Below are 16,395 nucleotides of genomic sequence, written 5' to 3' on the forward strand. Positions count from 1 at the left end.
CCTCACTTCCCCTCTCCAGAATTAAAACAATAAGATCAGAAGTGAGAAAGATAATTTGCAGTACCAGAATCAATGCCCGCTTGGTCCTTCAGGCCCTGGGATCAGAGGCAGCATCAATAACATTATTACCCTTAGCCAGATATCACATGAGAATTCTTCAATGGATGCTAGCCTCACAATCGTCAATACTTCATCTTCCTTTATGTACTCCAGTACGAATCATCAATATATGCAGTAGGGATCTACTGTGGTAGATTCAGTCAGAAGAGGGTCTACAAGGACGTTTATTTGTCCTGTCACAGCCCAAGGCCATTGTGACTATGAATGCTTTCCAGCCGGTGTTGGGGGGGCATTACCTGGAAAAGATAGTCCAAGGCAGTTGGCCCTTGAAGAGGACAATTTGCATGTCAGTGTCATAGAGTTGAGAGCTGTGCGTTCAGCATTGCAGGCCTTTCAAAATGCTTTCCCTTCAGGTATGATTGTGATTCAAACAGACAACATGTCAGCAGTTTGGTACAGAGGGAACCAGATCTTACCCTCTATGTTGAGAAGCACTCAGGATTTGTCAATGGACGATCTCTTCCATCCAGTTTCTTATAACAATGCATATTCCTGGGAAGTCCAACCTGTTAGCAGACAAACTGAACTGGTACCTTTTACTGCCTCACCGAGTAGTCCCTTAACAAAGATGTAGCGGAAGTGTTTTTCTGACAGAGGGGGTCAGCCTTGCTGCGATCTTTTTGCATCTCCCCTAAACAACAAGTGCAGCAGCTACTTTGCCTTAATCCCTTCAAAGAGGAGTCACCGAGGGGTACTCTTCTCCAGGATTGGCCCCATGGTCTTACTTTATGCTTATCCCCCAATTCCTTTGATTCCAAAGTTCCTACAGGGAGCTGCCAGGTTGAAGAGCAAGGTCATCCTCATTCAATCCTATTGGCCTCGACAGATTTGTTTTCCCTTCCTGTGGCTTCATCTGATTCATCAACCCTGGATTCTGGACCTAGGTCCAGATCTGCTGTCTCACCTGACAGGCATGATTCATCTAAACCTTACTAATCTCAAGAAGGCGGATTTGATTTCTCCATTTCCAATAATAGCCAGACAACCTAAGATCTCGTCTCCTGTTCACATTTTGTTATCTTCCCTTAAACCGTCAACAAGGAAGCTTTAGGCCAATAAATGGAAGAGATTCATACACTGAGCTGTTCAACATCATATTGACCCATTTGCCGCCCCAATTCACTGCATTCTTGACTTCTTGATGATATTTTTTAGTCAAGGAGCCAGTGCTTCAATAGTTAAAGTTCAGTTGGCAGCAGTTTCTAATTTCCATAATTGATTTCATGGTTATCACTTGCTTCTCATAAACTTTGTAAAACCTTTTTTTGAGGCACACTCCTTTTGAAACCTCCATTTGAAGATCCTTACCCCTTCATGGGATCTTAATCTGGTACTGCAAACCTTGATCCTTTCACCCTTTGAACCTGCACATGACTGCAGTATTAAAGTTGTTTCTTGAAAAAAGTTACTATTGGCCATTACTTCTGCCAGACGAATTTCAGAAATTCAGGCCTTGTGTGTGAAGCCCCCTTATCTAATTTTTCATAAAGATAAGGTTGCAGTACAGACTAATGCTTCTTTTTTGCCCAAGATAGTGTCAGAGTGCAATATTAACCAGTCCAGTTTACTAGTTTTTTTTCCAAGTTATTGAAACAAAGGCGAATACTTCATCTATTGGATGTTCATAGGCAACTGCGCTATCTACATAGAACAAAGGATATCAGAACTACAGATTAGTTATTTGTTTCATTTGCGGGTGTGAGACTGGGTAAACCAGTGTCCAAAGTCACCCTAGCCAGATGGCTTACAGGTTGTGCATCACCTTTATTTACAAAAAAGTGGGTATTCTTTTACCAAGGCAGATATGTGCTCATTCAACCAGTTGCTTAACAACCTCCTCTGTTTTTCATTCCATAGCTTTCATGGATTAAATATGTGCGGCAGCAACTTTGGCATCCCCCATACCTTTATCACTCACTACAAATTGGATTTCATTTCAAGAAACAGAGCATCATTTGGCTCAGTGGTACTTAGGAATATCCTTCCTTAAGTCCACCCTGGGATTTAGGTAGCCTGGGACTCTGTCCCATCAGTTGAGGACAGAATGAAAATTGACAACATCAGGTAAAGAAGTTGCGCACTTACCATAACGTTCCATCTGTGTTGTCCATATTTCATTCTTCCTCAGCTCCCCACCCACCAACCCCCATCATTATGGTTTTCTGAAAGAGGGAGTAGATATAAAATTTCTGTGTACTCCAAGCATGATAAAGCTCCAGGTGTAAGGCCTTGTATAGTCCTTTTTTTTTGTATATTTACTTTTATGTCTATTTGTTTGAGAATTACTTCTTTATGCTATAATCAGCAAACAAGATCTGAGTTGTTTGGGGTTAGTGCATTTTGAGTAAGTGAGAAACTCGAAACTTCTATATTGTCACTAGCTTTTGCGGTGGCCAAGTCGGATCTGAACCCATCAGTTGAAGAATGAAAATGGACAACACCGATGGAATGTTATGGTAAGTACATAACTATTTTTTTATTAACAATTCCCTGCAAAACACCTACTACCAGTAAGATAGTTGTTGCAGCCTGCCTTCAGCCAAGAACATATCACAGTTATGAACAAGAAAATCACTTTAGCTAAGCAAGAAAAGCTGTTTTTTGCATTTTCAGCTGAAGTAATTTTCTGACAATTTAGTATGCTTAATATGCAGATTTGTTGATTCAGTTAAGACTGAGCAAGACAAAAGCACTGAGTGTCTACTGTTTGAGTGCTATTGGCTTGAATGAGGCAAGACAGCTCATGCAGCTAGTTAGCCATGTACGACTGACACCATAGCATGATCAATGCTTTCAGAGTTAATAAGTTAAAGCCATGCCAATGATTTCATTGTTATTTGCACTTTTTTATTTTGAGATTGAAGCAGAACATTATACTTTTTTTGTATCATTTTCCTGGCACTTGTACCTGCCAACCATCTAGCCACCATGTTGACTACCAACCATTCAGTAAGGCAAAGGAAGAATACATGTCTTAACATGTTTTGTATAAATTGATGTGATTGCATAATACTTTGATAATCTGCATAATTTTGACAAGAATATGATTATGTATTTGCTAAATGTATTTTAAGCTAGTTTTATTTACAAATATTTGCATAATTTGATTAGAGAATTTGCTAGGTATAGTGGAGAGTTAGTTATTTGTGATTGTGTGTCTCAGGACGTGGCATTGTAAACATTGGCTGTAAGTGGTTTGATCACATTGACTAATACTGATGTGACATTCCAACCCAGTGTAAAAATAGAGTGGATGACAAGATGTAATGTGTGAATAAGTCACACAGTCACATATAGTAAAACAAGGTCATTTGTGTTCCATTTTGAGATTTTTTTTCTGTCATGCATAATGCTTTAAGTTCTCCAATTTCAGGTGGTAAAGTATTTCAGCTTGCAGAAACTATTTTTTAAGAAAACTCCTTCAATTGTATAGTGGAAAGGGTGTCTATAAAGCAGGGGAGCTTGACTGTGCAAGGGGTATTTTGAGGTAAGAATTTTTGTTGCCTGACCTATTCCCTCCCTAGCATCTGCAATCAAGGCCTGCTACTTCACTTTTGGCTGAGCACATTTCTGTTCATAACTCCATGAAGGCTGTCACGTGGACTTAGTTTGGCACGGAGCAAATACCTTCCTGGCCTATAGCGTTCTATGCTGTGCATCCCTTTCTCTAGTTGATGCCAACATTGCAGCCATTTAGACTGCCTCCCCTCTCAGGATGGGGCAGTCTAGTGTTAGCTACTCAGCCCCCTTCCCCCTGAGTCTGAGCTACTAACAGATCTCTGGTCAGCTGGTCATAATCATGGATACATCCCTTTACCTCAGAGGTAGGCTTGTTTAACAATCTTCCTTTCTTCAGAAGTGCATTGGCTGTGTCAGGGAAAAGTTTTGGAGAGTGTGACTGAGGGATGATTTGCTAAGTTTTGTAACAAAGATGTTTTTGCATGTCTTCAGGATATGAGGTTCGCAAAATGGTTAGAGTATCTTGCAGACGACACATTTAATGCAGTGAGTGCACTAAACCTGTCACTAGAAGACAGATGTCAAAATATTAACACTCCTTGACTGTGAGAGTGCATTTGAAAAAAAAAGAAAACAGCACACTGGAATGATGAAAGTTTCGCTTGTTTTTCAGCTTTCTTCACAGTAGTGACACTGACTTTGAAAGCATCAAACCACACATTGCCATCCTTGTTATTACAGGAGAAAATGTCCACTTAATTTCATGAATAAGAATATGAGAGTGGTGGCTACGTTCATTACCCATTTACTGTTGAGTTTGAAAAATTTTGTTTGATTTTTCTGGGCAGCAAGGAAAAGGATAGAATTGCAGTCACTGCAGTTGATTGATTTGAAAGAACACAGGCCTGTTTTTTTTTCACTGAGATTTTGAAAGTATGAAACTTGCGTGGTAGTTTTACTAGTCTGCTATATGAATTGTTCTCATTGAAGTAACTGTAAATGCTTAGTATGTGGGCATGTTACTACTTTGTAGAGAACCCCCCCACACACACACATGCACACAAATCGGTTCATTAGATGTTCATCGTGTTTCACTGTTGCAGTCATAACTGTAGGGTGCTCCTGCCGGCAGGCAGCCCGAGGTCGGCCAGAATCCCAAAGTCTGGGTCCGGCGTCGGCTGTACAAGCCAGTACCCTGACATCAGTACGCTCTGGTACATAGCCGTCAGCCGACGCCATCTTCTCCAGTCTTTCTTGCCGTGCGGTGGAAAGCAGCTCGCAAGTCGGTTGGCGATTTTCGAACAGCGTTTTTGGTTGTTGTCGGTCCGAAGTTCTTACTTCTCTTCTCAAAGCTAAGTACCCCGTTAGAATCTTTTTCTTGTTCCTCCGATGTCAGAAAAAGTTAATAATTGTATTACGTGTGGAAAACAAATACCTCATAAAGATTTCCACTCTTACTGTCTACCTTGCTTAGGCCCTGACCACGACGTTTCTTGTTGTCGGTTCTGTGCCAGGTTTAATTCTCGTACTATCAAACGCAGGTACGACTGGGCTCTGAATTACTTTGGCAGACGCTTCAATTATAGAATGTCGTCGGACACTACCGGAATTCAAAAGAAGCGCAAAGACAAGGACAGGCCTCCGAGGTCCAAACAGGACTCGTTGCAGCTGGAGCCGGCGTCCGGTTCGGCTGTCATCAGTGAGGCGCTTTTGCAGCCCCTGTCGTCCGCCACTTCTGAACCGATGGCCGATACGGACTCCCATGGGGAGCCATCAAGGCCTTCTATTTTATCTGCTGCAGGACCTTCGGACGTCACTCCCTCGGATGGGTCCGGAACCGCTGTGCAGGTACCGGCTTCTGAGGGGGTATTCAGGCCTACTCACATCACTATTGCAAAGGCAAAGGCAAAGACTCCTGTTAAGTCTAAAGCTCCTGCTCAAGCTTCTTCTGAATCTACTCCCAGGACACAGAAGCAATTGCTAAGGATGGCTGAAGATTTGCTTACAATGATTAGGGGTTCTCACCCCCCCCCCCCTGAGAAAAGGCCTCGACAGGATGTTCCTATGGATTCCTCTGACCAGGCTTCTATATCTTCTGTCTCTTCCTCTGATCAGGAATATTCTTTTCCTCCTTATGAGGATTCGGATGCTGAGGACTCCTTGCCCTCTGCCTCTCCGCCTGCAGATTTTTCTTTTGGAGAAACCTTACATGAGATGAGGGAACATTTTCATTGGGAAGGTCAGGATTATTCTGCTTCCAAGAAGAGGCTTAGAGAATTTCTTCTTCTTCCTCAACATAGGCCTTTGGCTATCCCTCCTGTTCTTGACATTGTGGATGATGCTTTTTCCGAGGCTAATTTGAATCCTGACTCCTGCTCCCTCTAAGCCTGATAGGTTTTATAGGGTTCCTGAGTCTCATTTGTTCTTATTTAAGAATCCTTCTGCAGATCCTGAAACTATATCTCAGGGTTCTAAGGCTGCTAAAGTTGCTACTTCTAAGAATCCTATTCCCTCTGAGAAGGATTCTCGTGCTTTAGACAGGTGGGGCAAAAAGGTATATACTTCTGCTACCCTTTCTGTTAGGGCTTTAAATTGCCAGTTTCATATGTTTAAATATCAGCAATTTCTTTTGTCTGTTTTAAAGCAAAAGCTTGCTTCCCTTCCTGCATGTGCAGAAGATAAGGAACTACAGGATGTATTGCATGCAACTGAACAAACATAGCTTGCGTTGTGGTTTTGATGCTTTGGATGCTTCTTGCAGGGCCGCAGCCTCTGGTACTGTTATCAGGAGACATGCTTGGCTTCGTGAGCAAAGTTTACCTGAACAGGTTAAGGCTAAATTATTAGATGCCCCTGTTCAGCATGATGTTCTCTTTGGATCTAAGGCTGAGGAGGTTATTAAAAAGATGGAAGAAAAGGCAAAATCTATGCAAACTGTGAAAGATTTCTTGCAAGTTCAGCCTCCTAGATTTTCCAGGAATTGGCCCTCCAAGAATTGGTCCTTTCTCACGTCTGACAGGCCTCAAAGGGGAAGATATAGACGCTCCAGAGGTCATGGCCAAGCTCAGGCCTCCTTCAGATCGAGGCAATGGACTGCTTCTTCACCTAGAAGGGGAGAAGACAGATCCCAATCTCAAAGAAAGCAAACTCAATGACTCTCTCGGTTGGGCTACAGGACCTCTTTACCTGGATGCCCCTCTCGGAGGAAAACTTTCTCTTTTTTACAGAAATTGGACTCATATTACCCAGGACAAATGGGTATTGGACGTGATTTTAAAAGGCTACAAATTCCACTTTCATACCTTGCCAAGGGCTTTCGGTTGGCCAGATCTGCCAAAACATCAATGGTCAGAGGCCTTAAATCAAGTGGATGCTCTTCTGGCCATGAGAGCCATAGAGCCTGTTCCACTCTGAGATGGGAAAAGGTTTTTATTCGAGACTGTTTCTGGTTCCAAGAAAACAAAGCTGATGGAGACCTATTCTGGACCTTTCTGTGTTAAACACCTTTTTGGAAATTCCAAAATTCAAGATGCTTACTCTGCAGCAGCTGATTCCAATGCTCTCTCAGGACGCCTGGATGGTGACATTGGACCTAAAGGAAGCTTATTTACACATTCCCATCAGGCAGGAACGCAGGAAATTCCTCAGGTTCAAGGCAGGATCGAGACACTTTCAATTCTCTGTACTGCCCTTTGGTTTATCTACTGTGCCCAGAGTCTTTACCAAGTGCCTGGCACCAGTAGTGGCTTATTGCACACTCCAGGGGATTCAGATTTACCCCTATTTGGACGACTGCCTTATTCAGGCAGACAGCAAGGAACTTTTACTTCAACATCTGGATTTTGTTCAACGTCTTCTCCTCCTACTGGGATTTTCAGTGAACACAAAAAAGTCACATTTGATCCCTTCTCAACAAATGGTATTTCTGGGAGCCCTCTTAAATACAACCTTACAAAGGGCCTTCCTCACTACAGAAAAACAAATACAGCTGGCTTCAATTTTCAAGACTTTGGCAACTCTACCTCAGCTCACTGCAAGGAAATTCCTGCAGGCACTGGGCTACATGGCTTCCTGCATTCTGTTGATTCCAAATGCAAGGCTCCATATGAGAAAGCTTCAATGGTATCTGAAAAGTGTATGGTCGCAGCATTACCACGATCTGGACACTCTGATTCCTCTGATCCCCTGCCTCCAGAAGGAGTTCCTTTGGTGGTCCAGGGTGTGTGCTTTAAACGAAGGAAAGCCTTTCCGTCTTCCTCAACCTTCTCAAATCATAACCACGGACGCCTCGGATAATGCTTGGGGAGCACATTTTCTAGGCAATTGCCAGCAGGGAACCTGGACAAAGGATCATCTTCACTGGCACATCAATCTGAAGGAAATGTTGGCAGTTCAAAATGCTCTTCTAGCCTTCAAGAACCTTTTGCATCCAGGGCCTCTTGATTTACACAGACAACACCACAGTCATGTGGTACATAAACAAGCAGGGGGGTTCTCATTCGTACCCCCTTTGCAGACTAGCTATGGCTTTATGGGACACAGCTCTAAATCTGAATCTACATCTCCAGGCCCAATTCATACCAGGAGAACAGAATCTCTTAGCAGACAGCCTGAGCAGGAACATTTTGGATCCTCACGAATGGATGCTAGACACCAACTTATTCAACAGGATTACTGCAGTTTGGGGATGCCCCCAGATAGATCTGTTTGCATCCCATCTCAATCATCAGCTGCCTCACTTTTGCACCAGGTCATTCCACAAAGCAGCTTGGAAAGTGGATGCCCTGTCCTTCAGCTGGAGAAACCTTTCGGGATATGCCTTCCCTCCTCTTCCTCTACTTCCTCGGGTATTACTAAAGATAAAACAGGACAAGCCCAAGTTCCTCATCTTGATTGCTCCAAATTGGCCTCGACAGTTTTGGTATCCAACTTTGAAGCACCTGTTCTTGGAGCCTCCTTGGATTCTCCCTCTGAACCCTTCTCTTCTGTCCCAGCATCAGGGTCAGTTGCTACATTCCAATCTCAAGACCCTTTGCCTGGCAGCTTGGCTCTTCAAAGGAATTTGATTTCTTCTAGTCTTCCCAAACAAGTTTTGGATGTTCTTTTGGAAGCTAGATTAGATGCCCTAGCACTAGGAAATCCTATGCCTCTAAATGGAAGAGATTTTGCATTTGGATGCAGGACCGAGGCTTGGACCCTCTGGTACCTGATCTCTCTTCTATTTTACTTTACCTTTCGGATCTTTTGTCTAATGGACTTTCCTTTTCTTCCATTAAGATTCATGCTTCTGCTATTTCTGCTCATTTCAATACTGATCCCCCTGTTTTTTCTCATCCTTTGGTGAGACAATTCTTGAGAGGGGCTAAGAATTTAAGGCCTCCCAGGACCCCTCCTATTCCTGCTTGGGATCTTAATTATGTTTTGGAAAAACTTACTTTGCCTCCTTTTGAGCCTGCTGCATCTTCAGATATTAAGTTTTTATCTTGGAAGACAGTTCTTTTGTTAGCTTTGACTTCTGCCAGAAGGGTCTCAGAGTTGCAAGCTCTCATGGCTGTGGAACCATACCTTATTTTCCACCAGGACAGAGTATCCTTGAGGACCAATCCTACTTTCATGCCTAAGGTGATTTGAAAGTGGCTTTAAATCAAACAATTCACCTTCCTACCTTCTTTCCTAATCCTCAGAATAAAGGGGAAAGGATTTTGCATTCCTTGGACGTGCACAGACCGTTACGATTTTATTTGGACAAGACTAAAGAGTTCAGAAAATCTGACCAATTGTTTGTTTCTTTTGCCTCCAGTTCTCTTGGAAAGGCTATTTCCAAACAAACTATTTCCAAATGGATTTCTTATGGAATAAGATTTTGTTACACTCATCATGGGAAACAGTTTCCAGGTACAGTGAGAAGTCATTCTACTAGAGCAGCTGCTACTTCTACAGCTTTTCTCAGGGGAGTTCCTACCAAGGATATCTTGGAAGCTGCCACTTGGTTCTGTGCATACTTTTTCCAAGCACTACAATCTCCCTTTGTATTCTAAGACCAGGGCAGGCTTTGCCTCTGCTGTTTTGCAGGGTCTTCTTGCTGCCCCTTCTTCTGTCTAGACCTCCTCCCTTTTTTCACTGCTTTGGGATTCCACCCTACAGTTATGACTGCAACAGTGAAACACGATGAACATAGTACAGTTGTGTACACCTACCATAAATGTAGATGTTCGAGTGTCTTCACTGTTGCAGTCGTGTTTCCTCCCTCCTATCCCCTCTTTTCTCTCTTTGTGGTGTATTTGTGTTTCCTTATTGGATTCATTTATGATTTTTGGGAAATTCTGACATCTAGGGCAAGAAAGGCTGGAGAAGATGGCGTCGGCTGACGGCTATGTACCAGAGCGTACTGACGTCAGGGTACTGGCTTGTACAGCCGACGCCGGACCCAGACTTTGGGATTCTGGCCGACCTCGGGCTGCCTGCCGGCAGGAGCACCCTACAGTTATGACTGCAACAGTGAAGACACTCGAACATCTACATTTATGGTAGGTGTACACAACTGTACTTTCCTCCTACACTGCAAGTGAGAGCTGACAGGGGCCGTCATTGAGACAGAGGTAGGGGAATCTGTTATAGTCTGTTACATGTGGGTTAGATGTGCAGTGGCGTTTTCAGTGTATGTATACTCCTGTTTGAAAATGTTTCCAAATGTATTACTAAAATATGAACATAAAAAGGGAAGGAATGTTAACAGTTCCTCACTTCTGAAAAGTGCTCATTATTGAGAAGACTGCTGTTGAGATACATCCTGTTTAACTGATAAGTGTGCTCTTTCTTTGTTGTTCCCCCCTCAGGTTCATGGAACCAGCTGTGATCGTTTGCTTAGGAGGAATTCTACCATTTGGCTCAATATTTATTGAGATGTAAGTTTCTTCTTTAATGATTGTATAAATAGTAGGCAGTTATATGTGTTGGTAAGCCATATACTTTGCTAGATTTAATTTGTAATGTTATCACTGTAAGCGAATCTTAAAATTAAACTGCCAATGCTGGAGCAAGATGTCCTTCCATTCTGTTTGTCCCTTGTTAATCTGGTATCTGAGATGCCTACTGATTTAGTGAAAGGAAATTGGATTAAGCTGCCAGAAGAACTGTCTATTGCTGTAGTGCCCCCTCTCTGTTCTGTCTCTTTTTTTTTTTTGATATCTTGACCTGACCCTACTTTGACTGTCAAGCCTGTCTTAACTGCCTTTTGACTTTTTTATCCCACCAGAGATGAGACCCCCCCCACCCCCCCCAGTGGTCCATTCATTCCCTGTGAGGCAGATTTAGGACTTTTCTGGTATAAAAGCTAACTCAACTTGGCATAAATTCCTATCTCGTCAGGTGGGTGGCCAACTGGCTCACCGATAGGACCCACAAGGTCAACATAGGCGCCACCATCTCTTACAGCAAACCTGTCACTTGTGGTATTCCCCACGGATCTGTCCTGGGACCCCTACTGTTTGGTTTCTACTTCTCAGAGGTCCAGGCAAAGACAAAGGGCCTGTGGCTGAGCACTGTAAGTTGGATGCTGTCATTGACTCCCCACATGATGTTAACATACTGCAGGAAGGTCTCTCAGCAACAAATGATCGGTGCCAAAGTCATAGCCTTAAGTGAAACACAAAAAAATGTATTATACCATTTGACAAAAACACGGCTCATACTGATTACCACATCAACGGCAACCCCCTTAGCACTCAACCTGTGGTGAGAGAGCTGGGTACTCAGGTTGGCAACAATCTCACATTCGACCATCATGTGGCGGCAGTGATCAGAAAAGCCTTTTACTTAACTTGGTCCATCTCATAAGAAAATGGATTGCATCCAGAAAAAAGGAGGTATCCTCCCTCGTTAGGCCTATAATTGGGTTTAACGCCGTGTTTGGTATGTATGTCTCCAAACACCTGCACCAACTGGAAAGGCCACAGAAATACCCCACAAAGAGTATCCATGGCCTCCAAAACCTGTCCTATGCGGAAAGGCTCAAATCACTGTCACTCTACTGAGTATCATACAGATTGCTCAGAGGTGAACTGTGTCTTGCCTACAAAGCAATATCAGACGCTGCCCTACTGGAGATGCTCCTTATCCATAAGTCTTGCTCCTCGTGCATTACCTGCTTGAAAGGCCTAAATCTAATATGCAACAGCAACAAAACCTGCTGGAGACACAGGTTCGTCTCCCAGAGGCTGCCCCGTCTCTGGAATAGACTTCCCATACATGTCAAACAGAGTACTTCACTGACCCTCTTCAAGCACAACCTTGATGAGTGGATGAGAAACCACAAATTTGTCCCAGGGGTTCCACCTTTGTCCCTCATTCACAGAGGTTTCTTTTTTGGGAATAAACTCTTGGCTAGGCTTGTAAGGGCCCCAGGACCATTAGCCTAGTAACCTCCTGTGATTAAGCCATCCATCCCAACCCTATCCCACAGTCCTCACCAGTGAGTCAACCATAGCACTACCTCAAGGTGGATGAGCTGGCAGCAGCAGCCACAAATTCCATCTCCTCTACTGCCAAGTCTCTAATTGGACTGTAGTTGCTGCGATGGTAGTCATGGTTTCATCTGTCTTTTTTGTGGAGATGGCTGAAGGAACTGGTGAACTACCCTACGGAGGAAGCTAGTGATACTGCCTGTAAGATAGCATACTATGTGCAGGCAGCTTAAGTGTGAGGTTACTGATAATACTGTCACCCCTACTTTTTACCAATTTTATTGCTAGCATGTGACCAGAAGGATTTCAAGACAGACGACCTTAAACTTGGAGCTAAGCAGATACATCACAGGTGACTCATCACTTGTCTAATCCTTAAAGAAAACTGAAATTTGGTGCATCAGTGGAAGACCCCCACGTGGGTATACCATCTTGGGTGCAGACTAAGAAGAATAAGAAATCCAAAGGACTCCTAATATTTAATTAAATAATCTTATATATTTGGCCCATCATTAAACAGGACTGTTTCCCCATGAGGACAGCAAGACAAAAATAAGTAAATAAATTAAACAATGGTGCTGTTAGTTATATAATGTATTAAGGATGCCAGTTCCATTTTGTATGCATCTGTTTATTGCTTAATGTGTTAATATTAGATTAAGAACAATCTTAATTTGAATAGGACTTTTGTACTAAATATTAGTATAATGAGATGTGGTATTTTCAGTTTTTGTTGTTTCCCTACTTCACAACATATGGTTATTGGTTCTGCCTAGTAGCTTCCCATCTAATTCCAAGTTCATTAACAGTACATATACCCTTTTCTGCATGCTTCTTTAGGCTGGTTGAGGTGGCTAGTGCTGCTTCTTGGATAAATGATTGTACTTCTTGGATGCTGGAAGATTTTCTCATTTTTTCAAACCTTGTCAAGACAGGGATGTATTTATGGGCTTTTTGTTCATTCTTATTCTTATGAATTTATTTGATTCTTCCTGTAAATGTCTGGTAGTGGATAATTAGAAGTACGTTATTGTGAGGTGTTTTATCATTCTGGGCTGTGAAATATACTTTTAAGCTTGGCAAGAATGGCAGAATATTGAGGGCACAGTATTTTGTATGAAATTATGTTAAGTAATTCATTTGTCAGGAATGAAATCCCTTGAGTCTTCTTTTGTTTTTACTGTGATAGTAAGGGTCTTTGGTCTTGCCATGTTATAATGTTGACCACCAAGGAATATAAGAAAGATAATTGTCTTTAAGAGCATATGGCAAAAGTGCACTGCTGCCTTAAGTTGGGGCCAACACCTACATAAACGTTATGCAGCATTAGAATCTTTGTCTCCCCAGGATTTCATTTACCTGGTTCTTAGCCTAGTGTTGTCTTGCCAACATTGTCTGAGATTTAGCAGAAACAGTTTTTCACATGCAGTGTTTCTTACATTCATGGTACATGCTGCCACCAGTCAGAAGCATTCTGCCACCAAGGTCTGAGTTGCACTATACTCTTCCAGCATGCCAACCAGTACGTAAGCATGTAGCCAAACATTCTCTCTTCAAAAGGGGTAGATATCAACAGTTACAGCACTGCTAAGAGATTCCATTATAAACCAGTAAGTAAAACACCAGGTACAATCTCTTGTAATTGAGTAAATAACATTGTCTTTAATAGAAAGTCAGAAGAATAAAATTAAATATGTACATGAATGATTTCACATGCTAGATAAGACTGATGTTAACCAAGTAGTTGGCAACAGAGTAATATAATTGCATGTAATTACTACTTCTTTCTAGAGAATACTGTCGCCTAACTGCCTCAGTATATTTAAAAATATTCAGCAGCTGCATATGGCTTAGAGGCAGATTATCCAAGTTTGAGTTTAGTTGTGTAGAGAAGCAAGACAGTATTTTCTTTCCTCTGCAGTCCCTTCAAAAAATGTATTTATTGCTTCCATGTTTGACTAGAGTTTGTAAAGTCCGTCATGCAAAGTAGTGAGAAAAGTGTAGTCGTCAAAGTTCGTCATTTTCTACAAGTTGGAAATTTCTGAGTATCCAAATATTAATCAAAGTAAAGAGGAAAACACAGCTGTCTTGGTTCAGAACACACTGGAGATTAGTGTTTACAAATCAAAACAACATTTTATTGTCAAGATGCTTATAGTATATAAAGTTCCGTAACAACTTGATATAATGCAGACATTGTTTAAAAAACACAGTGAGAGAACAGGGCCATTCTACTGTATATGGGCACATCATTACTAAACTGAAGTTGCAGATTTTGGACATCTGAAAAAATATGCTGTTTTTGACATTTCTGAATATAAGAAAATGTACATCCATTAACACTAACATCTCATACAGTGTAAAATTCTATCTGGTCTGGTTTGCACATTTAACTGTTCCTAGTATTTTTTATCGATATGAAAGCAGAAAGGGAATTTATTGCTAGACTTTGTTGAAATAATTCTGTATTGTATTAACTGGGAGTCTTTTTAACTGCATTTCAGTTCATTCCAGCATGTTTTCTAAAGTATTTTGTTGTCTTTAGTTGTACTGCTGACAGGAAATCATTTGTCTTGTGCCGACTTCCTTTTCCTTTGCTATAGAAAAGCATGTGTTTAGATACATAAAATGTTGATTGTACTTTGCTTTTCGTTAATGATGCAGTTGACTAAGTATTATATTTTCCCAAAAGTAAACATCCGTTCTTCTCACTATTTAGATCTTAACTTTTAGAATTACATCTCATTGAAATAATATCATCAATTTCTCTTTGGGCTGCAGTAGCAGCTAAATTTATGAATTTTCAAATTTTGGTGAAGATTCACATTTCTCGATTATAGTAATATTTTTCTCGCAACTGCAGGTCATGTCCCCAATATTAAAATATTCACCTTTTCTGATATGTGAAGGAATTGGAGAATTAATCAGTAATAATGAATAATGAAACTGAAATTACAATTGGTTGTCAGACTACAAAGCTTTCAGAAAGTTCTTAAATTCATTCCAGTATGTCTTATTTTATCACAGCTAAGAAATATGTGATACCGGTAATCCTTCAAAAACGTACATATCAGTGTTTCTTGATCCACGTTTTTATATATTTAGTGTTCTTTTTTTATAGTAACTAAAAATGCTTAGTATATCCTCTTATCAGATTAAATTTCTCCATTTCATTTAATATGCCTTTAATATGATTTCATTTATTAGTTATTTCCAATCTGTTTGCTAATCTGTGTAAACCTTTTGGGATATTAGCATTCAAATTCAGTTCAACCTTTTCTAATGTTAAATTTGTTTTGTGTTTTAATATATTTTATTTCCTTTTTTACACATTAGCTTTTTCAAAATCTAGCCTTTCTTTTAAATCATCAGTTTCCTCATTCCGTTTTAAATTTTTTTTGGTTGAATGTAAACTTTAAAATAATCCCATAAAATAACATCATTAATTAAACTGTTATTTAACTCAGTCTTATTTCTTTAAGTAACCAGTCTTTTTAATCGGGCTGTTTAGTTAAATAAGCTTGGGATTCTGGAAATTAAAGAAATTTTTTATAGTTATATTAAAACATATGGCATTATGATTCGTTACTGGATATGGGATTACTTTTACACTAACTTGAGTTTTTATTTCCTCAGAATTACAGTATATTTGTTCTCATTTGGGCTCCACAAACAACTCCACAAACAATTTGATGTGTATAGAACATGGAATCTTTTTTAGCAAACAATACTATGTCTTTCAGATGCAAATTATATATCCCTTTTTAAGTAATTTAGTAGCTAAAAATATTTGGTTCATGCTAAGCACTAGAGTCTTTCCCATCTAATATTCAGTTAAAGTAACCTGCTAAAAACTAGACTACCTTTCATTTTGGAGTAAATAATTTCTAATTGAGCTTTCACAACTTTAACTCCAAGCTCTGGAAACTAATAATATGTATTCACAATAGTAAAAATGTGTCTATTAAATGTTAAGATAATTAGAGTTAGCATTATTTTATGGTTTGAAAAAAAAAAACGTACTTTTGGCATGACTGCTGGTTTCCATACAATGCCTGTAAACTTTCTTTTCTCCTTAAAAGAAGTTGTGGATAATAGTTAATATTCTTATTTTAAAAATTCCTACATTAATATTCTTATTTAAAAAATTCCTACATCATTCTCTAATCAGTTTCTTATGAAAGAGTGTTTCATATTTAAATAAGGATGTTCTTTTATTAGCACTATTGACGACATTCACCTTAACGAATATGAATTTTAGATTGTTCTTAATCTAATGGAAAAAAGTTTATGTAAAATTGAGTCAGGTAGTGTGCCATAACACTGTGTTGTGACTCTAGGTTTGAACTTAAGA

At 40.5% G+C, this 16,395-nt stretch overlaps 1 protein-coding gene across 1 annotated transcript in view; it reads left to right on the top strand.

The window, feature by feature from the left end:
• TM9SF3 (transmembrane 9 superfamily member 3) overlaps positions 1–16,395 on the top strand; it is a 1,446,273-nt gene that overhangs the window by 844,393 nt on the left and 585,485 nt on the right. Inside the window, exon 11 of the mRNA XM_044056575.1 lies at positions 10,416–10,484. Within this exon, the coding sequence (XP_043912510.1) occupies positions 10,416–10,484 (69 nt within the window). The remainder of the gene's footprint in view (positions 1–10,415; positions 10,485–16,395) is intronic.

The sequence above is a fragment of the Protopterus annectens genome, chromosome 14.part0 (genome assembly GCF_019279795.1).
Source record: "Protopterus annectens isolate FY-2018-M chromosome 14.part0, PAN1.0, whole genome shotgun sequence".
Classification (NCBI taxonomy): domain Eukaryota; kingdom Metazoa; phylum Chordata; order Ceratodontiformes; family Protopteridae; genus Protopterus; species Protopterus annectens.